The sequence below is a fragment of the Haliotis asinina genome, chromosome 16 (assembly GCF_037392515.1).
Source record: "Haliotis asinina isolate JCU_RB_2024 chromosome 16, JCU_Hal_asi_v2, whole genome shotgun sequence".
Classification (NCBI taxonomy): domain Eukaryota; kingdom Metazoa; phylum Mollusca; class Gastropoda; order Lepetellida; family Haliotidae; genus Haliotis; species Haliotis asinina.
The window spans coordinates 8,356,882-8,381,343 of NC_090295.1; the positions used below are offsets into that span (position 1 = coordinate 8,356,882).

General features: G+C 38.5%; 2 protein-coding genes across 3 annotated transcripts in view; one reads left to right on the top strand and one right to left on the bottom strand.

Annotated features, from left to right (window-relative positions):
• Positions 1–599: 599 nt before the first annotated feature.
• Positions 600–11,707, bottom strand: LOC137268450 (serine-rich adhesin for platelets-like). The gene is made up of 4 exons (XM_067803016.1): positions 11,582–11,707; positions 9,597–10,125; positions 7,173–8,606; positions 600–5,342 (listed from the first exon to the last, which is right to left on the bottom strand). Exons 2-4 carry the CDS (start codon positions 10,111–10,113, stop codon positions 5,008–5,010), a joined length of 2,286 nt encoding a protein of 761 aa, XP_067659117.1. The 5' UTR covers positions 10,114–10,125; positions 11,582–11,707; the 3' UTR covers positions 600–5,007.
• An 8,280-nt stretch (positions 11,708–19,987) lies between these two features.
• LOC137268832 (alkaline phosphatase-like) overlaps positions 19,988–24,462 on the top strand; it is a 42,925-nt gene continuing 38,450 nt past the window's right edge. Inside the window, exon 1 of one of the 2 annotated variants that reach the window (XM_067803398.1) lies at positions 19,988–20,136. The gene's annotated coding sequence lies outside the window, so the exon portion shown is untranslated. The remainder of the gene's footprint in view (positions 20,137–24,462) is intronic. The other variant, XM_067803400.1, reaches the window with a different exon arrangement.

Sequence of the window (24,462 nt, forward strand, 5' to 3'; positions counted from 1 at the left end):
GAGACTCAAGTTGTAGACTTTAAGGATTTGGTAAATCACATGAACACAGGTATGAAACTGCGAAATCCTGACACAATCGCTGACCCTTGTCGCCAGGTTTGTTTTCACTGTGAAAGTAGTCCCTAAATTTTGTATATGACCTCTCTAATTTGCATTGATATCCGTATATGACCCCAATGGATACCAAAAATATCTGTTTGCTTTATCCTGCTGGGAACACTATCCAACAGTATGATAAAACCAAGGATCTTAATCAGTCCTAAAATACAGGAGAAGAGATCATGACCCGTGCTCAGAGGACATAACTCTGTGGTGAGGGCCTTTGACTAATTCGTTATCAATAACAAGAGAATCCCACTTATTCTAATCACAGTCAAATAACAGGAAGAGATCCAAAGAGAATGTTTGCAATCCTTATTCTCATTTGCAGCTGCCAAGAAAGCTGGGCAACGTCTGCAAAACTAACTGCAAATCAAGTGCATCAATATTTGGTGAAGCCAGCTGTCACAGGCAATGCACTGTGACAGAAGCATTTCTGTTGCCTGTACCTAGTCAATTTGAAGTTAGTCCAAAACATAGTAAATCATGAATGATACATATTTTATTCTTCTTGACAAGAGAATGAGGTTGTTATTACGAGAGGATAATATATTTTCTCAGATACATGTCACATGTTACACTCAGATAATGAAGCTGCCAACAGTTACATAAACATCTTACTACTGTATGGAAGTCTTACTACTTATTATCTTGTCAGAACAGGAAACCTTAGATAAATAAATTATTTACAACAACCGATTTCAAAGTTAAAATACAGATTATATTCTTTAAATTCAGTAACCAGGTTCAATTTCAGCAAACTTGAAGATGTACTAATACATAGACCCCATTTCAACAAAGTCATGGTTTTATTGACAACAAGTTGGACATGTAAAGATTAACCTAATGTAATGAGAAGCTGGATATAGAGATGCAATGCAGTTTCAGTAAATGCAACTATCTTGATACTGTCTATTTTACAAAGGGATAAAGTTGTAATTATCGCCATGAATGTACTGAGAAATCATGTTGAAAATTTGAGGGAAACATCAGTGTTCCATATTCATTTAATGGATCAAACTATTTACTTCACTTTATTCAACTTTGTGCTAGGCTATCCTACACACAAAAGTGTGGAGAAGTTTGATTTTTGCAGTGTTATCAAGTTTTTGAACTTGGAGGTTTGCACTACCCAAAAGATTCACGAGCAGATGAAATCTGTTTATGGTGAAGATAGCTCATCTTATGGTACTGTTGTGACATATAAAAGGAACTTTCAAACTGGTCATTTGTCCCTCACAGATTAGCCTCTAAGTGGACAATGTTTTGACAATACCATTAAGGTCATTCAAGAGGTGGAGTGTTGGTTTTCAGGTGTTCTGTTCAAGTGGTCTGCTTGGTCAGGAAACCTTGGGAGAAAGATGGGATTCTGTACGAAGTCTTAAGGACAAGAAATCAAAATAAAGTTTCTCCCTGAATACTTATTGTTATAATTAGAAACTTTTTCTTCACCCTTGTACATCCCAATTTTTCTGGAATGTTCTGTGAGATATCTTTTTCTCCACCCTTGTACATCCCAATTTTCCTGGAATGTTCTGTGAGATATCTGTTACCCCATGTCCACTCTGAACCAGTCAGGTTGGTAGCATCACTAGTTACTTTGTGACCAAAGGTGAAGGAAGCATGGATTCAACAGGACAATACTGGACCCTCTTTCACAAAGCGATCATACTGTTGTAAGCCTGTGTTAACAGGTAGGTAAGAAATAATGTTCCAAAAATAACACCAGATGACGCACTTAGCAATATTCCTGGTATATGAAGAAGGTCTATAAAATAGAGTCTGGGCCAGACGATCCAGTGATCAACACCATGAGTATGAATCTGTACAAATGGAATACAATAACCTGTCAGCAAGTCCGACATCCCAATCCCGTTAGTTGACTCTTGCCAGCCTGGGTTGCTGGAACCAATTCTAACTCACATCCTCACAAGTGTGTGGTAGTTAGAATTGTCTAAGCAGTGTTTGCGGTAGGCTTTGTCAGAGTGCATGCTGAAATACAATTATATTATGTAGTCCAGATCACATTCACGTGAAATTTTCATTACAATCCAGAATTTCAAAATTTTGTTTTCATTTGTTGCTGTTTTAAGGTACCTTTCAAAATTAAGTAGCTCAGAATCTATGCATCCAAAACAATGCACACAAAATATCTTTCTTGTGTCTACATCAATTTTTTTTGCAGGAAAAACGCAGGTGTCTGCCTTACCCTGAACACTGTCTCATGTTTACTCAATGGAATGGGGAAACTCAAGCAAACAAAAACTCAACAAAATAAAAATTCTTGTTTAACTAGTTGTACTATTACTTTCAAATTTTCATCATACTTTTTCAGTACATTTGTTAGAACTTTTTTATATCCCTTCATAAAACAACCATATAAAGATAGCTGCATTTAGTGAAAATGCATTGCATCTCTTCATCCAGCTTGTCAGTACATTTACAGGTTAATAATGAAACAAACAGAATAAACACAACAGAAACTTGAATAAAGACCCTTTACATATAATATAATAACGATCATTAACAATCACTCAGAAACAAATAAAAAGTGATTTTGACCATCACATCTCAGCACATTCAACATACAGGTAAAATCTACAGCACAGCATAACAAAACAGGAAACAGCCACACATGCTAGTAATATAAATGCATGCCCTAACTATTACCAGGGACTAATGATATGGTTTATATGTTACTGAATGTGAAAAATACATATGATACATTATAAGCTGATGTACCCTTAATGTTTGTTTATGTTCCTGAACCTAAAGGGGAACATAACCCATGGGCCCCAGTGACCAGTGAACAACATGTTTATCTTTCCGAACACCTCAATGTTAACTTTGAACTGTTTGAAGCACAGGTATATATCTTTTTGTAGCTATTGCTAGACTTTGCAGACAACAACAACAAAAACTGTAAGTTACCTTCCTTCCATTGATCAGCATTTGGAAAACATTGGTAATTTCCGTACATCACACGTGATTTAGTGTTATAATTATGAGGTAAAGAATCACTACCATGAAGTACCGAATGAGTTCGGCATTCTGAGTGGGGTACATAAGTGGGGTACATTGAAAATAATAAAGGAATATTCAGCCAATCGGAAAACAAAGTTTATGTGTGAGGCAAATGGTGTATGTATGCATGAAAATAATACCCTTGCAAGCACACACGCACATACACTTCAGCGAGCATCGAACTAAGCATCTTGGATGATGACATGTTAACTAAATCAACTGGTCAAAGTCAGGGAGCCTGGGTATAGGTTCTGATATGTCTCATCAACACTCTGAATGCATCTACTGGTTGGACCGATGTATTTATTACCTCCCTTGGTTGGCATTTATCCAATCAGGTTTCTACACTGAGAAGTTGAACATACCAATCATACCTCACTTTCACTTCCTAAATTATTGAACCAATTAAACTTGGCAACACCAATTATGCAGAGGTACTCCGAAAGTAGTTGAAGTACTTGCATATGCTAGTACTTTTTTAAAGTTTCAGACCTGTCAGTCTGAATTTGAATGAATAATTTCCCTCAAATCACAATGAACAAACCTTCGCTTTGCAGCAACCGCTATCTTTGTAGGCATCAGCAAGCTCATTTGTAACAGTGGCTCTTCTCACTGGCTACTGTGAGAATGTGGACCAAGCAAAGGGAGTTACATAAAAATATCAGGCCCGAGTCATAAATGCATCCTGGGAATGCAGACCAGGATCATTACTTGTCATCAAGTACTGTGTCATACTGCTGTTAGGTATGACACAGGTATGAGATTGAATCACTGACTATCCACCTTCAAGGCAGATGTTCTTTCCACTGGAAGACACACCACAAATTTAAATTTGAAACATTTTGTCCTGACCTTATACACTAGAAAGATGATCCCATTTACCCATATCCTGCATACATGAAATACAACTTTTACACTTACCTGACTCCACCGTGTAACAGATACTGACGTAAAAGAACACAAAAGTACAAAACTGTACATCTTTGAGATCTTCCATTATCAAAAACTGTTGATTACTTTTCCTTTCATGCTTTATTGACTTTGGGGTGGGTGTCATATTCTCTAACTTGTTGGATATGTGGATATGTAGATATTTTTGGCAAGAGGCAACTTACCCTAAAATAATCTAAATACTCAACCTAATCAAAGGGAGACAACCACAATTCACAATCAAGGGCACACAACTCCTGATTCAACGATAATGATTAATAGTGATTAATGCAGGAATCTAAACAAAGAAAATACAACCATCATAATGTAATACATGAATAATCATTTAAGTCTTAATAATATAAACTGGTAAATTCTGCATGCATTTGCTGCCAACTCCAGCCCAAATATCAACCACACAACATGTCCACATAATCACTGCTCACATACATCATATAACATACATACATCATTCAAACAAAACATAGATCAAACTTTAAAAAAGGTCTTTTGGCATGTTTACAAAGAGAGGATCACACCTTACAAAAGTAAAACCAAAGCATTCATTAAAACCAAAAAACAGTATTTGGACATGCTTGTTTAGAATTCCCCATTTGAACACCACAATACACTATTAACTATTTTCTCTAGATTGAATTATATTTCGTTTACATCTGATAACACCCAGACAGAAACAATCCGTGATAACACATTAAACATAATTAATACTATAAAATATTGTATACATCATATTGCTTGCACCAAGCCAATCAGATTATTTTTTGCTGATTATTTAATATACTTGGTTTCTTAACAAACTACATTTAAGTTTTAACTGGAGCCAAAGAATTTGAAAACCTGCTGATAGTAAGAGTTAAGGCCCATGGTTCTAAGAGCTACGTCAGATATGTTTCCAATATACAACATGAACACAATGTGACTTGATGCCTTCTCTCAAAGGCGTGGCCTCTTCACCGGTGGTCCACGAAACATTTTTTTGGGTGAGTCCACCTCCATCTGGCGTCCAAGACGGTCATTGATGTCATTCTGACAACACTCAAATCTACTGTTGCCATAGTAACTGTTCATCGCCTCAGCCGTCAAAGTGTCAATTCCCTCAATAATTATTCTCTCCAGATGGGCTTGAATCATTGCAATGGCAAAATTCCCTAAATGTTCATTGTTCAAAACAAACTTGACCACCTTCAGGCTTGAGGTCTTCCGTTCTGCTAAGTGAACAAGCAGAGCCTCAAAGAACACATTGATACAGGTATCTTGTGGGAAGGAACCTGTAGGATAAAAACAATCATTATTAACATCTGATGATCATCCCTAAATATGTGTTTTTGGTGATACGCCTTCATTCACCCTAACCCTCCTACCTTCACCTATTTTTATCATCCCAAACATATCTGGTTTGTAAGTGTTGCTACAAGCTTTGAAAATTTGAAGAGCTGGGTATTGTTCATTAAAAATATTTTGTTTTCTCATGGTTTTGGATATAATTACTTTCTGGATCAAACAATGTGTTGGTGATGAATTTTCTTTCATACAATTTTTAAAAAAATACCGATCAATGAATTTTCTTCAGATCTGACTTCCACTTTGAATAACAGCTCTAGATATGTGATATATAGAGAATATAAATCCATATTTGAACCAGAAATATACCTGTATATCATATAACAAAATAGGGTGGGCTCTACATACAAAAGCTTAAATGCAATCTCTTGCCACTACATTATAATGAAGGTAGTTGGCAATAAATCAAACCTGGTTAGTTTCTGTCTTATTTGCAACACCTCTATGGAGTATGAGTATGATCATGTCACTCCAATCTGTCACTTGTATAATGATTTGAGGGCAACGTTTCTTCTGGAATACTTTTGAAAATTCCAATCTACCCATACATTGAGAAATGTATTATGTACATCTCCGGGGACTCTAATCAAATGTGTCCAGTATTACATTTACCATGTCTATATAAAAAGAAATATGTATTTATAAACACTTTAAACGTCATTTGTATATTCTTGTTAAATATGTTTAATGTTATGTCTTGCATATGGTCCCTTGGCCCTTACAAATAAACTCTTTTTGACTTTCACTCCAAACTCTGAAGCTTTCTTTTTTGTAAATTATCAATATGCTACTCACTGTTGATGAGCTAATAAACAAGACAAAATTTTACTAGGAGAAAGGCTGTGTGGTTCAAAGGTGAATCTTGAACTGTATCATACAAATATACTGTCATATAATACCTATAAAGACCCAGGTAAACATAGTGTTTCAGGAAGCCATACTTGTACATGTTGTAAGAGGTGACAAACACAATCCGAATGTCAGGTTCGATGACTTTGTTGATTCATGTCATTGTATCCCAAAACAAGCTTACAAAACGACCTGTATGACACATGTAACTGTTGAAATGAACGTTTAACATTCATTCACATGAAAAAAGCAACATTTCTAAAATAATTTTGTGTAGATTCCTGAAATCATGATGATCCAGTTGGGCCACACAGACATTTTCTTACTTGTCATAGGTCATGTAAACAAACACTACAGGTGACCAGGTGTACATTCCTTAATACCACAAAGGAGATCAGAGCCTCCAAAATTAAACATGAACTTAAGATGGTTGTAGCATGATGACGGCTTTGGGAAACAGACCCAGAATCTAGTTCCAGACTAGAAGAATTCAGAACAGGTCAGTCAGCTTGAAGAGACCAACTGTCACAATTACAATACAGCAGAGCATGTAAACAGTTTGTTAGAATCCAACACAGTTCTCCTGATTTTTTTCACTTTTTTTTTCATTTGTGCATTACTTGTAAAAGTGGGCAAAATGGTTGGAAATGAGGCCTTTTTGTGTTCCTTAAGCATTGGCTACTCCAATCATTTGTATAACCAAAATTAACAAAGGCTACCAGATTAAAATAAAATAAATAAATTAATTTTCCACATCAGGGTTTACACATGTCATCGAATCCCACTTGGATAGGTTTATCACTGGATTGTCTGGTCCAGAAAGTTATTTACAGACCACCGTCACATTGCTGGAATATTGCTGTGTGAGTATCAAACAAACAAATATTGGTGACCAAGTGGTTTCTTACCTGCACCAATACAAGGAAATGTGGCAGACTGAAGGCCAAGCTTGTCGTTGACATGGTTGAGACAGTTAAGATATGACTTCAGCAACTTGTTTGTTGATTCCTTCTCATTGGCTGACTGGTACATAGGCATGGCCAACTGAACAATGTGACCAACCCGACCACTGAGTGATCCCGATGCATATGTTTCTACCACTTCAGTTGTTTCTAACGGCCCTCCATGCTGGCGCAGAAAAAAACGACACTGTTCAATCATTAGAGGTCCTGCTGCCATGGCAACAGCACGGGCAGTTTCGTTCACATGAGTTAGCTGTCCATCAGTGGGATTGATCAAGGCATCAGTTCGTAATGCAGTGATGTCATCATAACATATATGCACATTGGTCTCATCTGCTAGGAGGAAGGAGAACTTATCTCCCTTGTTTTTGAGCGTGGTTGTATGCCAGTCCGAAGTGGACGGTTCCACGCTGGTTCTTGAACTGGCTTGAAATCGTTGTTCTGCTGAGGTATTAACCCTTGGGAGTTGGGATGTCCAGTGATGATTAGGATCAGTCATCCTGTCCTGAAGTAAACTTGATCTGCTAGTTTCTGCAGCGCCATTGGTCTTGCCATTCCTGGAACCTCCGACAGAACCTCCAGCGGAAGTTTCTGAAGGTCCTGCAGACTGACCAGAGTTCCCCCTTTGGGCTAGAACTCGGGTTGTTATCTGTTCCACGGTACCACTACTAGTGCCAGGAGTCCTCTCAAACATGTCGAACTTCTGTGACAGGGGTTTAATTGCACTTGAAGATTCCTTTCCAACGCTTCCTGAGGATGGGTCAGCATCAGGGTTTGCCCTTTTCATTCCTTGTTTGGTCAGTGGAGATGACTTGGGGTCATCTTCAGGAACTACAGTTCTCTCTTTGGGTGTCTCAGCGCTGGCACTCAGCTCGGCACCAGCACTGGAAGAGGATGGCTGAAATCGGAAGTTTGTGAATGGGGAAGTATTTGAGTGTTCAAATTTGTTTCTTTGATCCTCATCTGAGTTATGATCAGCAGCACTAGTTGTTGCCACAACCATTTCCTCATCATCTTCAGGCTCTTCTGAAGTTTGCTGAGCAGACACAGTCTTTTTGGGCATCTGAGGACCAAGCACCATGTCACGAAGCTCTTTTCGTCTGGCCCATAGTCTGTTCACTCCACCAGACTTCCTCACTGGAACAGTCATGGTCGGATTCTCTTCTGGATCAGACTCAGGATCCATATCGTCTGCTTTCCTTTTCACCTGCTTATTTGAAGCAGACGTGTCATCAGACCTGCTCATGGTTTCAGATCCAGTGGTGATCCGATGAACAGGGATGGGTCTTGGGAGATGCTTCTTGTCACCATGGTTACTTGAGGCTGGGGTTGCTGCTTGTGAGGTGTGCTTTTTCATGGTGATTATATCCACATCGTCACCTGTAATGAATCAAATATCAGCATGATACATATTCAGAAATACAAGATTCTGGAAGAACAAACAGGTACCCATGGTAATTAACTTCATTTGATTTGCAAAGAAACACAGCCATAACATTATTAACAGATTTCTACAGAAATGGTGCAAATAAATATCATTTAGGACAATAGTTTACCATAACATAAACTATGTCTCATTGTTCTTTGCGATTTATGATTGCCTTACATATTGAAATAGATGTCAGTAAAGTAAAACATTGAACTTCATGAAAAACCTCTTTATTTTGTGAGTCCAACATTTTGATATAGATATGGACTGATTCCTGCCAGATTTTGGTACAAGAATCTGATTTTAGAAGTTGCAACATGCAATACTGAACAAAATTTATGGATACGAACTTTTCTATTTCGTGAGTACGGCATTTCGACACAGATTTAGAATTATTCCTGCTTGACAATGGTACAAGAATCTGTATCAGAATGTAAAATTCACAAACTAAAGAAACTGTTATCCAAGTTTGTGCAGTATTATATGACCTAACTTCTAAAAACTAAAACTGCCACTCATACTAGTCAAACAAGTCATGTCAGACAGTGAAGAGTGAAGAAATGACAGCCATATTTGGTTGATATCATTTCAGCCTGTAAATAATGGCAAACCTGTTGCAATCTGTAATGGTATCAATAAAACTATCATATTTGTAATATAAGTATCATGTACTATGATCACAAGACTGACCGATCACAACAGCAGCTTGTACTGCTGGTTTGATATAGCATGGAAAGGTCACTCATATACAGGATATGTATACATAGTCCAAGACACAAATCCTTGTGTTATTAAGTGCAAGACAGGGTAACAAGTATCATCTTTTCATGTATTTTGGCATGATGTGGACATAGGCTTGACATCTGCCTTGTGGGCAAATAAAGGCAGATTACAAAACATTTTGAAACATTGTGTGCTATGAGCTGACTTTAGGGTATTACCTTCACTCTCAGATGTGTCAATGATGCGGATCCTGTTCGGAAGGCTTGAGCTGGAACTACTAGAACGGTTGATTGTTTGATCTGAGCTTGTCCAACTTGAGTGTGATGAATAGGATCCTGATGACCTGTCCATGGACCCAGAACAGGATGCCGAGGGGGACAGACTTGAATCACATGATTTTAAGCAGCTGTCTTCTTTGCCATTACTTTCATCATCGCTTAAATCCTCGTTAGCATCAACAAAACTTTCATTGCTTGATTCGGGAGTCTCAGGCAAGTGAGGAGCTCCTTGTCTTGAAGTGAAATCTTCTTGACTTGTATCTCCCCCGAAAGTGGACCCTTCCGGCCTTGATCCTGTTTCAGGTGTATATTCTGGTAGGTCATTTTTCAGTGATGCAGTCAGTCGCTGCTTGCTGCTTGTGACAGGTGAGGCTCCTTCCTTCAAGACAGACTTGTGATAATTGTATGTGTTTTCTTCACCATCGCTGTTTGTTTGACTGGATTCCCCGTTTCCCATTCTTCTTTAACACTGAAACATGATCAAACATCAGGCACAAAACTACAGACACACAAAACAAAGTGTATATTTTTAATAATGTTAGAATGTTTAGGTGTACCGGTATTCCATTACATCAACCTCTGCACCATCATTGCAGGTAACCATGATGGATTTGAACTCTTGTCGGCCAGAAGAAGAACCAATGACCACAAGAAAGTGACATGACCAGTGACTTTGATTTTACACCACCTGAAGCAACATTCAAGACTTATCACAGCAGGGGACACCAGAAATAGTTTCACACATACCACCTATGAGGAAAATTGAACCCCGGTCTTCAGTGTGATCAGCAAACACCTTAACCACAATGCTACAGGACCATGAAAGCTGGGCTTCACCAAGTTAATACATTGTACTTGTACACAAAGAGAGTAAATGATACACACACAAATAATTTTCACCACTACACTATCCCAGCATCCAAAATACCAAACATGAGTCTTACTTTCATTTTCACTATACAAAGTGTGTGTTTGTTTGTACATACAATACACCAAAATACAAAAAAAAAGTCTTACTTTCACTTTCACTATACAAAGTGTGTGTTTGTTTATACAAATAATACACCCAAAATGGTAAAGTGGTGCAGTCTGAACCCACAGTTACCATGTAAGTAGCCAAGAGCCGTGATGCGGTCCTATACACCATGTAAGAAGTCTGGCAAAAACTGGGTGGGGACTGCATTCCACTGCACTTGATCTGGCATTACAATATTCCAGCAATACCTAAACTGCATCAGGATAATCTGTAGCCATAGCAATAAACTGATAATGAAGTCTGAATAAGAATGACCTGTGTTTGAAACTGAACGCACAAACTTACATCCATGAGGCCATCACTGGTTCACATTTTGTAATGCCTAACCATTAAATTCACAGAATCTTACAACAAGCAAATATAGGTTACGCCTATATAAGCCTATATAAGTCCATCCAACCATTGTTTCAAATTATGTCCACTACTGGTCATTACAGCTCGTTAAATATCATGTGGACATTATTAAAATTTATAACCAATCAGTGGTTGTATAAAACAATGCCAGGCTTTCCCACATACCGAAGTTGGCGTATGACTGTATGTAATCATTAAAGTTCTCTTCACTGTACAAAAATAAACTTGACAAAGAATTTCGACTGTCAACGTAAACTGATGAATAATTCATGTCTGCATATGTATCCTGTTACAATAATGCAAAAATAGCTGTCAAGCCCAACCGTCTGACGTACAATTTTGTTATGATCACATTAAAATCGAAGTGAAAACGGGTCTGTAAGCTGAACTGGCAACGCGAATGACCTGGATATGTTGCTGTTTATGTCAGTTACACTGACATTGTTACCGTTAGCTTACAGTAACTCGATTGACGGCTCCAGCTGCGATCGACATACACTCTGGATATATGATTTCCATTGAATAACAAAATTACCTCTTAACGCCCATGCATTCAGTACACGATAGCAATTTGCAGATATATCCTAAAACGATTGTGGCATAAAAAACTTGAAAGTTAACAGTTTCTGACTTGCAGGTTCGCGGAAGTAAACAATAACACAACGTCACTTCCGCATATGCGCAGAGCTTGATATTTAGTATATTGTGGGCTGATGAGGGATGACCACTTGTGGAACAATACAAATTCACGTGAATGAAACGTTTTTAAAGGACACTTGCTAATCATTTTGTGAAAGCACAGTTTAAAAAAAAATACCCAGCGTTTTCAAATGTTCTGGACATGTTTTTGTAAAATATTTTTTTGTCTTTGTTTGAACATATATATCTTATTTAATGTTAAAAGGGATTAGACACAAGTATTTCATTACTGCCCGCTCCCGTCAGAAAAATTACTATAATGAATGCACATATGAATGGACATAACAATACTGAGACATATTAATCATTAAACAAAGCAGTGTCACCTGTGAAGGTCCGGTTAGAACACCGATCTTCAGTAACCCATGCTTGTCGTAAGAGGCGACTAAGGGGATCAGGTGGTCAGGTTCGTTAAATTGTAAATTTGGTTGACACGTGTCATCGGTTCCCAGTTGCACAGATCGACGCTCATACTTTTGGTCCCTGGATTGTCTGGGCCAGACTCAATTATTTTCAGTACGCTAAATATTGCTGAGTGTGTCTGAAACTAAACTCACTCACTCGTTCAATGTAATTATGCTGATGACTAACGGTATTTTCATTAAAAGTATTTGACAGAGCAGGGTTGCCTTAAAGAATGGTATCAATGTCTAAGTGGACTTTTGATTGTTCAGATCAAAAGGGCAGTTGACAAGTCTGGGATATTTTAAAAAGGTATGGTTAGCATCTTCCGCCGGAGCACCATAACTGCTAGCTTTACTCTCTGATAAATTTACACGAAAAAGATATGCATGGAGTGAAGTGCACGAATGTCTCAACTTTGTGTGTAGTGTATTTGTCTTTCTTTCACCGAATAGAAAATATTTATTAATTTTCTCATTTTTTTCAAATAACTTAGACGACGATAATTAATTTGTACAATTTGTTGTAGAGATGAGAGCATTCCGTAAACTTGCAGAATCATTAGTAAATGTCTTTTAGAGAACTGAAGTGCGAAATTTAGGATTTGTTACGCATGTGTCCACAAATGGTTTCAGTAAAAGGTGGAAATAAATGTATCATGTAATTAAGAGCCTGCATGATAACAATTTATAGAATGTGGGTTTTATTTGTGTTCCTGTAGCTTTCAATGGTAACCAATCAGTTTCTTTTTCTATAAATTGTATCTCGAAGAGAATTTAGGCAATCGGGTTACAAGTCATGCTGCTTCAAGGTGTAATATTTCAGGTTTATCACAAATAAAGCTTGGACACTTATCCCAGACCTCAGATGCATATCCTGAAATAGGTCTAATATACATATTTCATACACATTAGAAAGGATATATCTGCATGTAAAATGTACTTTAGCGTCCGTAATGTTGGTGTTATCTGGAACAGTTTGTGTAAGCATAACAAACGTTGCCAACAAGAATCAGATATTCGAAAATAGACTCCAACTTTCAAGTTAAATTAAACGTAATTGTATATTTTAGAAACAGAAGGCTTAAGTTTTCCCGTACATGATCTTTGGGCCGGGTTGTCAGGGCTGGATGTGCAGACCGGGAACATCGCAATGTGGTTCGGGCTACATTTGGGACAGCATGCATATTCATTATGTTCAGATACAGAACAGGAACTTCATCACTGGAATTTCCATAGCACACACTCTTCCAAACATAATGCCACTACTCCCACGACCATTTCACTATATTCAAAGGCTTATGATCTGAATCCATGTTATTTTTAATGAGGGATTAATGCTGTCTCCCAAACTGCAAACTTCGGTTAGATGTTGGCTCTATGACATGTGAGCAACAGGTACCGAGAGACTTGATTCTGTGCAGGTTGAATGAACACTGACGAAGGTAAGGGTGTCGAACGAAATGCATGGATACACGATATTGTACAGTTTTCCAAGAAATTATTGAGAAAGCGTTTGTTTCCTAATATTGATTATAGAATTCTAAGATAGGTGTTACATTTTGAAGTAGGTTAGAGGCACCGTTTGTAGACCTATGAACGAACCTTATAACATCAAGAGTTATCTCCCCTGGTGTAGCAGACGGCTCCTTTGCGTGGCCTGGTGGATCGGTCAGCACAAGAGCCAAGAAAGCTGGTTCACGATGATTATGAAAAGGGTGTGACTGTAATGCAAAAGAGTTAGCAGGTAGACATGACATTACGCTGTCTACAGTTTACAGAACTTTATTCCGGTATTGAGGACATGACAAGGGCATGAATCCCAAGGTAGGTCAATACCAGGTATTGCCAGCGACTTGATCAGCTTGCGAGTAAGAGAAAAGTGAAAAGCGTTGAGAATACCAGTAATGGGATGATTAATAGAGGAAGTTTTCAGGTATGTGATGAAACTCCGAGATGATAATTACAAAGATTTAACTGGGTGAAAAAGCGCGGAATTTCCTTACAGTTGATATTCAGTTAGAAGTGTAGCGGCCACGCTGGGATTCGAACGACGGACCTGCTGTTCCGAAGTCGGACGCCTTGTCCATATGACCAAAGAGGTTAACCCCGTCAACCCACTGACAAGGTAAGGATGTGATCTGTGGTATGACTCCACGCCCTGCTACAGAAGCACAAAACGAAAGACGCTAAAAACTACTGGTAAACACATATAAGATGATCCACGACCTGACAAATGACCTCAATTTGCATACCTGGGAACGCCCCACAGAACGATCCACTTGAAACAAAAGGGAGACAGGTTTTCTGATAAATATCGAGAAGTTCATTTTCCCCGTGCATTTCACGCATGAATTGTTATAGCACACTCGATTTGGGAACAGGTACAATCCCAACGAATTGAATCAACACAATATACTGAGCAAATATGATCCATTTCACGAAGCAAATGACATTTTCCTGGGTTTTTTTTAAACAAAATTGTTGAATATCTAAAATGCTTGTCAATGCCCCAATCATCTATCTGTCTTCGTCTTAACTAAAGGTTAACGTGGAATATCAGTATCTTATGCCTGAAATTGCAGTCTTGTCATTCGAAGGAATATGCGGTGTTGTTTAAATGGGTAAAGTTGACTTTTTGTGTACTAAATATTAAATAGATAATAACTACATATAGTTAATTGTGTTTCATTTAACGTTTTAATATGTTAAAAGTTATCTGTTACTGAATGGTGGTGGCTAAATCAGAGTAGCAAGGGGGAAATATTTTTATCCCATAATTTTGTTCCTATGTCTCTGTACGGGCTGATTTACGTCCATAATTCCGCTGGTGATCGACCGGGAATAGATGTCTTGGAAATTTATATAACCGGTTCCAGAGAAATGGTTAGTATTCAAACAATATTTCCAAATTTGTGTGACTATGCTTGTCGTAAGAGGCGACTAACGGGATCGGGTGGTCAGACTAGCTGACTTGGTTGACACATGTCATCGGTTCCCCATTGCGCAGATCGATGCTCATGTTGTTGATCACTGGATTGTCTGGTCCAGACTCGATTATTTACAGACCGTCGCCATATAGCTGGAATGTTGCTAAGTGCGACGTAAAACTAAACTCACTCACTCACTCACTCCAAATTTGTGTCATATATTTATTATGGTCACCAAAATTGTGTACAGAAAATTGAAGATACCTTTTGACATTGATAAGTCAGTGAGAAATATCTTTGTACACAAATTTGTCGATTTGGGGATTACTCAGTACCAGACTCAGTAGATTTATCAGTGACTAAAAGATATAAAATACAGACAACTCACCAAAGATTGCTCTTTTTTATGACAAAGTATGGGAACAGTAAAAACTTGATATAGTATGTGTCAATTATTATACAAGACACAACGATGCTGGAAAATTAGGCGGACTTACTGATTTATGCTTTAATTATCACTCTCTGAATCAGTCTCGGTGCCTGAATCACTTGCAAGTTCTAAGTCAGTCACTAGTCTGTCAATTTCCCTTTCTACTGCGATTTCGCGTTGCCAGTAACCATCTTCAGTTGTTTTAACATGTTTACAACATTCCGACCATTCTTTTGCACCGATTTCAGACATCCTTTCATTTATGGCGACTCTTAAGGAACTTTTTGTGAACTGCAAGTTTTGTGAAGCGACATAATGTTTCACATTTGCCCAAATTAACTCAATCGGGTTTAGTTCTGCGTGATATGGAGGGAGACGTAGTACATCATGACCATGTTGCTTCAACATCGTGTCTACTCTGTAGACAGGGCCCGATTTGTTGGATTTTGCAAGAAACAGTAGTTCGGCTTTAAGCATTTTCTCATCAAATGAGATATTGTGCCTTTGTAGCCACGCTTTTATGTCATCTTTTCTGTTGGCGGTTGTCGGACGTTTGTCCACTTGCTTGCTTCAATTTTCTTCTCTGTATTTCTTTATTGCACGCAAGTATTCCAAACGCTTGGAAACAATGTCTTTACGTTCCATTAAAAGTTTACGGTTTGACTGCGTTTTTCGCCACCTAAACCCCATGTCTTTGAGATTTTTTCGAAAACGTTCCATAGAACCCTTGTAGTTCAACTGGCACTTTGCCATATCATACATCGTATCCAGAGTGGGTATTTTTTTTTTTTACGCCATATAAACTTTGTACAAATTGACGGACTGCACACCGGTCGAAATCATCAAGTTTGTAACTGCAAGTGTTGAGTTTGCGCAACTTGGTGGAACTGATAAATGTAGGTCCACTCGCACTCATACCACCTTCTGCCTTAATGCGCTTTAAAGTTGCCGTTGAGAGTCCAGTAGCAAGGCTATTTTGTGAAAGAGAATCTGCCTTGGTTGCACAATTTTTGTCCATATACATGATAGCATTGTATGCTATCTCCCTTGCCTGAGAATGTACTATTTGCCCATGTTTTCCTAACTTGGACATTTTTTACTACAACTGAAATCTGTTTAACAGTATTGAGACAGGTGTAAAACAGTAGCGAGACTGGTGTTACACAGTAGCGAGACAGGTGTTAATCAGTAGCGGTGTTGATTTCATGTCACGGTTAGAATGTGTTGCACGTGCATAATCGTCAAGCTACCTGTAGCAGCCACGTGTACTCGCCCAATTCGTTGTACCGCCTCTCTTGTCACAAATGCGTTTAGTGCGCAGGATAATCTAATATGTGTCTAGCAATTGAGTCACATTGAGTGACGCCATTGTGTATTTTCTCTGGAAATTTGCCAAATTAATGGTCATCTCCTTCCAACGACCCGAATACTGTATGAAGATAATTGGATTTCCAGAATGATAGCGACCCAAACAAAGCAAGGGCTGCACAAAACAGCAGTTGTCGGACGAACATGTTCACGTTTTAGACTGTCCGGCTACAGTCCAGATCTTCACCCCATATGAGAATGGGTGGCTACTAATTTTGGGCAGACGAATGCAAATAAAACAAGACTTACAAATGTTAAGGACATGAAGTAAGATTTCGAATACTGGTATACGCTGTCATATGATTTAACAACGTTTGATCGGCGGCGTACTGAATCGCATTCAGTTGTGTATTGCAAGGGCAAGGTGTCACAAAGTACTGAAAAGACATTTAGACTTAAAGAGAATAATATTTCAGCATGTTCATTTAAGTAAAAATTATTTACTTTATATGCATGTATTTGCCGAAACAAGTTTCTCAATAATATCTTGGAATACTATATTCTTGTTCTAGTTGATAAAAGTTACAGATGTCAAGAAACATTTTGATAATGCCAAACAAATAAACGTATTGTTTCATAACACACACACACACACACACACACACACACACACACACACACACACACACACACACATATATATATATATATATATATATATATATATATATATATATATATATATATATATATATATATATATATATATAAATAACCCAGAGAAGCTCAAGCACATCCACATAGCTCAAATATTGATAAGAGAGTGACGTCACAGGCCATTATCCAGGAGAGAATATATTAGAAATGTCAGCTCAGAGCGTCAGTGGTTTTGTGCATGGAACGAAGATCTGTATTCTGAAGGTTAGTTGGTTTGGTTGCTACACAGATTAATGATATATTCGTAATGATATTCGTCATAACTGAATGTCAGTATTTATTAGGTTCGAATAATATTTTTGAAGCTGAATAGTCATCAAATGCCGACTGAGCTTATGTGTACCTACAAGTGCATATATTATGTACTCCACGTATGCAGAATACAGTTTTTAGATATTCCCCGTGCATCGCTCAAACTCGACTCCATGTTCCGGTTTATTTTTCATGTGGTTTCTACGTGAGAATGTTGGCGAAAGTGTAGTTGATGAGTTCTAGGTCGGGGAAATCCTCGTTGCTGCTCCAGCAGGGATTATGTGAGAGACAAATGACCTTGGCTAGCAAATATCCGAGTTTGAAAAAATATCTGATCACTACTTGTATCATTTCTTTAGAAATAAAACTTGATCAGGCTCGCCTGATGTCAGACTTTATACACAGGATTCGCAAGATGGATACCAAAGTCACCCGATGTACTCGGTGACTGGTCATGACATTATTATGCATGATAGAGAGGCGTACATCCGTACGTGCTTTGCCTTTGTATTTCCCTCTTATCATGTCTTTATCATCTGCAAGAGGGTAATGAAATAAACCATTAGTGAACCCACTAGCTCCAAAATCAACTACCGAATGACGTGGGTGCACGTGCATCAACAGAACACATATTTCACGTGCATCGCAGAAAGACGACTCGATCGCGTGTGCTATCCCCTTATCTTCCGCGTAAGACTGTTTGTCAAATTCTGTGTGTAGAGACGATTCCCATTTCTGCAGGGGTTTCGTTAAAAAAAATGACTCAACATTTATCTCGTTTGAAAAAATAGCTCAGCACGTGAGCATAAAGAATATTTTATATGAAGCGCCCGTACAATATTTCCCTGAAGCGGCCAGGAAATAGTAACGCCAAGCTGATTGCAAGAAACAACGATCATTGCACAAAGCACCGGGACTTGATATACACAACTTGCTTTTGTGAAGTCTCAAATCCTCACAATAATAAAAGAGAACCACACCCCTTAACATTAACATGACGTTTATCTCAGAAAGGCAGATTGTTCAATTTTCGGATTTGCTGAATGCCTGTATCCGCCTCCAAACCTTTGTTACATTTAACGAAAGGATATTTACAGACTTTACCATAACACATTGATTCCCCACACACTCATGCTTGTCATAAAAGGCGACTATTCTTGTCGTAAGGGGCGACTAACGGGATCAGGTGGTCAGGGTCGCTGACTTGGTTGACACATGTCATAGGTTCCTAACTGCGCAGATCAATGTTCATGCTGTTAATCACTGGATAGTCTGGTCCAGACTCGATTATTTACAGACCGCCGCCATATAGCTGGAATATTGCAGAGTGCGGTGTAAAACTAAACCCACTCACTCACCATTCCCCACACTCTGGTTAGTTTGCATGTGTATAGAAATATATTAACTTGTACTTCCCAATCCACGGTGTATCACCGGCTGTATCAGACTTCAAGGTGTTGACAGTAAGCACTTATTGTTTCCTCTGTGGATTTATCATATTTATAGGCGTGCAAAGTAAGCACTTATCGTTTCCATGGGGATCGTGTTCCCGGCTGTATCATACTATATGGTGTTAAGAGTACCTTTAACACTTCTACATACTTCATACTTCAGTGACATGATATTGGCTGATGCCCGTTGGTTTTTTTTTTCATTACAAGCCTAATGGCTCAAAATGCATCTAACCACGCCATATAGTAATGCGCATCTCAAAGATTATGGTCTATATTTACTCCTTGTCATCACGCTCCGTCGGGTCCATAAACGTAATTACTAGTATGCATGCACAGACACATCCAACTGCCATAAACAAGCGACTCCATAATAGCCCTGACATCTGTTGACACTAAAGGGTTAGATGGTTATTGGAAATTGGAAATCACACACACAGACACGCAAAATAAACCGTCCCTGGACCGCAGTATTTTCCCTTCTGATCAGCCCTTTCTGCAATGCTGAATTCCCTAATGAAGGATTATCAGGTTTAAAATCTCCCAGTTCATCGGGGTTCCTTTTCAGTGTATAAGACAGTGTTTGCATCTATCAAAATACTATAACTTCAGAGGCTAAGCTTAAGTCTGGTAGCTGTCGTACAGTAGTCTGGATTCCACCCAAGGGACACAGATGTTGTTGTGCTGACGTCACATGTCATTGTTCATCCGGTGTATCTTGCAACAAATTTCATAGATTGCGTCATTGGGTTTATTCTGGCATTTTTGTAACAGTCATGAATCAGGCCCGTTCCACTTTAGCAATCGAAGCGACAGTCGCAAGTCTACGAAAAATAGAGGCTTTACTATCAATTCAGGGCAACAACAGCTTTATGCAGAGACCGAAGACTTGCAAGCCCAAGGTAAGTCGGTGTATGTTTTAACCCGGGGATAATTGATATTTGTACTTAATACATGTCATCATTTAATGTGTCAGAAGCATCCTGTTTCTTAAAAACACAATTATGATGTGGCTCGCCAGATGTCTGACTTTATACACATGATTCGCAAGATGGATACCAAAGTCACTCTTTTCACAAACACGGGATTTACTCGGTGACTGGTCATGACATTATTATGCATGATAGAAATGCGTACATCCGTACGTGCTTTGCCTTTGTATTTCCCTATTATCATGTCTTTATCACCTGCAAGAGGGTAATGAAATAAACCATTAGTGAACCCACTAGCCTCAAAATCAACTGCCGAATGACGTGGGTGCACGTGTATCAACAGAACACATTTCACACATTTCACGTGCATTGCAGAAAGACGACTCGGGTGTTTTATCCCCTTATCTTCCGCGTGAGAATGTTTGTCAAATTCTGTTTGTAGAAATGAATTCTAGAAAATCTCATTTCTGCAGGGATTTCGTTAGAGAAATGACACAGCACTTACTTAGTGTCTCGTTTGAAAAAATATCTTAGCTCATGATCATGAAGAATAAATCACATGAAGCACCCGTACAATATTTCCCTGAAGCCCTACAAACCGTCGTGCGGCCAGGAAATTGTCACGTCAAACTGACTGCAAAGACAACGATCGTTTCACGAAGCACGGGGATTTGATGATACAATCTTGTGACAATGTACGGAGCTCCTATCAACCTACACTAGTGGAAAGTTACAAGCTAGCGGTAAACCACTTGACGTCGGATGTGGGGGTGGAGGTACCATCTTTAGCAGAGGACTTCCTTTTGTGTTCTCAGATCCACTACAGGAAAACGGATGTCCTTATAATAATACGCGAAACGGTATCACAGCCCTTAAAATTAAAGGACCACTAAACTCAATTTTCACTGCATATGAAAGACTTATGGTTAGTCATAAACGAAACACCATTTTTTTAAATAAAAAGAACAAAAAAACTTGTGGTTAATTAATACCAAGCGCTTAAAAGTTGCTAAAAAGCCGTCTGCTTCTCTCTCGCCCGCAAACGAAACCGCAGACAGGTCACGTAACTCTGTCGCCAGAGCCCTACAGTGACGTCATAGAAGGAACGATTTCCAGTTAAATGTATAGAAAATGTGTAGGAAGCTCGTCATTTTGCTGATTTCTCGACGTCACCAAAGACATGTCGAATTGTTGTGTCGCCGTCAATCGTTCCTTGGGGTCGGGTGATGGTGTCACTATGCACAGATTTCCACCAGACTCCGTAGTTTGTGCTTAAATTGGTTGTTCGTGTGTGCGAAGTGAGCGTTGTGGAAGCCTGTGGTATATACTAAATCGGATGGTTCGTCCCCTACCACGCTTCCAGGATAGAAAATGGAGTTCAAGTTTCATCGAGTTTATAAAATCAAGACTGCTTACTACACATTGCTGACCAAAAGGAGTTTGCATGGATATAACGCTTTCTTCCCGGGAAACGAGGTTGTGGTCGAAGTGACAATATTATCGTAAGTAATATTATATTGACCCTTATATTGACCGCTTCCAAGAGTGAAACTGTTATGTCAAAAGCAATGTCATGTAAAATCATAACGTCCATCAATAAAATACATATGTTACTACCAGTAGAAAGTAATTTTACTTTTGTAAGTCGGTGAAAACAAACTTAAATAGCATTCATCCTCAGACAGGGCGCCGCCATTTTTGAAAATCGTGAAGTCACGGGCTAAAGTCCGTTAGAATTATTGAGATTATGATTTGTTCTCATCAAGTTAGAAAATCAATACTATTTTTTCCTGGTAGTTAAATATGTATTTGATTCATGGACAGAAGGCTTTTGCATGACACACCTTTTAACATAAGGACTTCTTCCACGGAAGCAAGGCAGGTGTCGAAGTGACATTTATATTGCAAGCAATGTATATTGACCTCACTTCCAAGAATGAAATTGTTATGTAATAAGAAATGTCAAGCAAAATTCTATTCTCCATCAATAAGATACATATTTTACTACCAGTAGAAAGTAATTGTCCTTTTGTAAGTCGGTGAAAACAAACTTAAATAGCATTCATCCCAAGACAGGGATTTTTGAAAATCGTGAAGTCAAATCCAAATATGTATTTGAATCATTACCAAAAGGAGTTTGCATGACACAACCTGTAACATAACCTAAGCGAGGTCGGGGTCGAAGTGAAAATACTGCGCGATAAATTTCTTCACTTGCTAAATTTACTTGGTTTGTAACGTTCACTCGCCAGTATGTAGACACTTGTCAATATACGTCTTTATACTTTGTCTCATAATCCTAATTACTTTATAATCATACTAGTATGCATTTTGAAACTTAATAAAAGGAAGCAATCTGCAAATGTATAACAGGAATGTAATATGTAGACATTTCATAGTTTGCCTATATATGAATTATAATTCGCATGCACGCCCTAGTGTATGTCGTTTGCATCATTACACTTCACGACGAAAACAATGATTCTGTTGAAAGCTACGACAACTTATTAAAAACAAAAATGCAAATATTAAAATTAGAGTTATAGGAGTAATGTCAGGCTATTACCTTGTTCGCGGAATCTATCCATCAATATCCGCAAAAACAAGTGATATATAATTCATCTGCAGATTTCCCAAGTGATGTGTCTTTTAACAGTCTAATATACGAAAATGTGATGTATCGTTTCAGGTTTTTCACACTGCTTTATAGTTTCATTGGTTACCCAAGATAGCACACCTGGCAACTAATTGCATAATGTGCGTTTTCTTTTTAAAAAGTTATTTAGTTAGCCAATAATGAGCAATCAATCAATGTATTGGCGGTTAATCCTTTGAAAGAAGGGTGTTGTTTTACATAGACACAGACACGACAGAGTGTATTCAGTATAGATTAGTAAATGTACATACATAAACACTACCTTTTGACAAGTCCCCCATTTAAATCCCCATAAAACAAATTAATCAATCGGTTAATCCTTTGATCGATCCAGACACAAGAAATGCCAAATGGGGGCTTTTGTCGGGTAATCTAAGTGGCGTTACCACTAATTATACCTGTTATAAATTCATTAACTGAGCATCATTCACTTCATTAACTGAGCATCAAGTGAATGATGACAAATAACGTTTAGGTTTATACCACCTAACACGGATTACAACCTAACGACACCAGAATGTTCCTATATGACTCCTCCTGAGTGACATCATTCTCTTCCAGTATGCCGTAATTCTCCTCAATCTCCTGTATGACAGAATTACACTTCTATGACACCCTTGTACATGACACTTGGACATGATAACTCCCCCCCCCCCCCCCCCCCCCCATCTCTCTCTCTCAACGAACGTCAATCTCTGTATCTCAGCGTCACGGCTTTAGAGGCAGGGCTGATTGGTCGGACACTTATATAGCTAATAAACTGGTGGATACATGGCCACAGATATACATGAGACATGTAATTCCTCTTGCCAATTTAGATGAGCTGATTTCTGCTCATGACGACGGACAGACGCCTTCATTACTAGCTGTCTAGTTTGCCTCACACTCCTCGAACCCAGAGACCATATAATAGATCTATTACATGGTCTCTGCTGAACCACTTCCCTTCTCCCTTGCCCTCAATGCTGAAGCACTGATTAAAGCAGTTCTAAACTCCTCCCCGGTTCTGAATCTCCCTCTCATCGGGACTCCATTTCGATTTGAAAGAAAGAGTTTGTTTCTATAAGAAATACATGAATGAGCGTCAGTCTATTAATTAGCTGGGATCCGAATGGCTGGTTTCTCATTCAATAACTGGGTTCTGGATGTAACTGGGTGCTTGATGTCGCTGCGCTCGATAAATTCTCTGTGTTTAAATATCAGCGTTACCCACAATATTACCTCGAGATAAATTATCTTCTCCGGTCTTAAGGAATTCACTAATATGACCCTCTGCCTTCTTACACTACAACTTACCAATCGCCACATGGGCTTCAACCGCATTAATGCCACTCGTCATTCATAGATGTAATCATGTACACAGTTAAAGAGACAACCATATTGTCTTGGACTCTTGGGCATGATTGCGAGCACAGCCAGGGGGATGGGCATTTGAAGTAATAAATGTCACGAACAGTAATTAATCAAAGTGGCACGGGTTGGCTAATAAATAAATCATCTTGGCGATGAGGATTAAAGATGGAGATAAGTGCCATATAAATCATTGCAATTAAGTTGTTTAAGTTGTACGTAGATTTTGGTCTTTGGAATTACGATTGGGCAGTATTTGGGCAGTGGTTGTTCTGAATCAGAATCTGTGG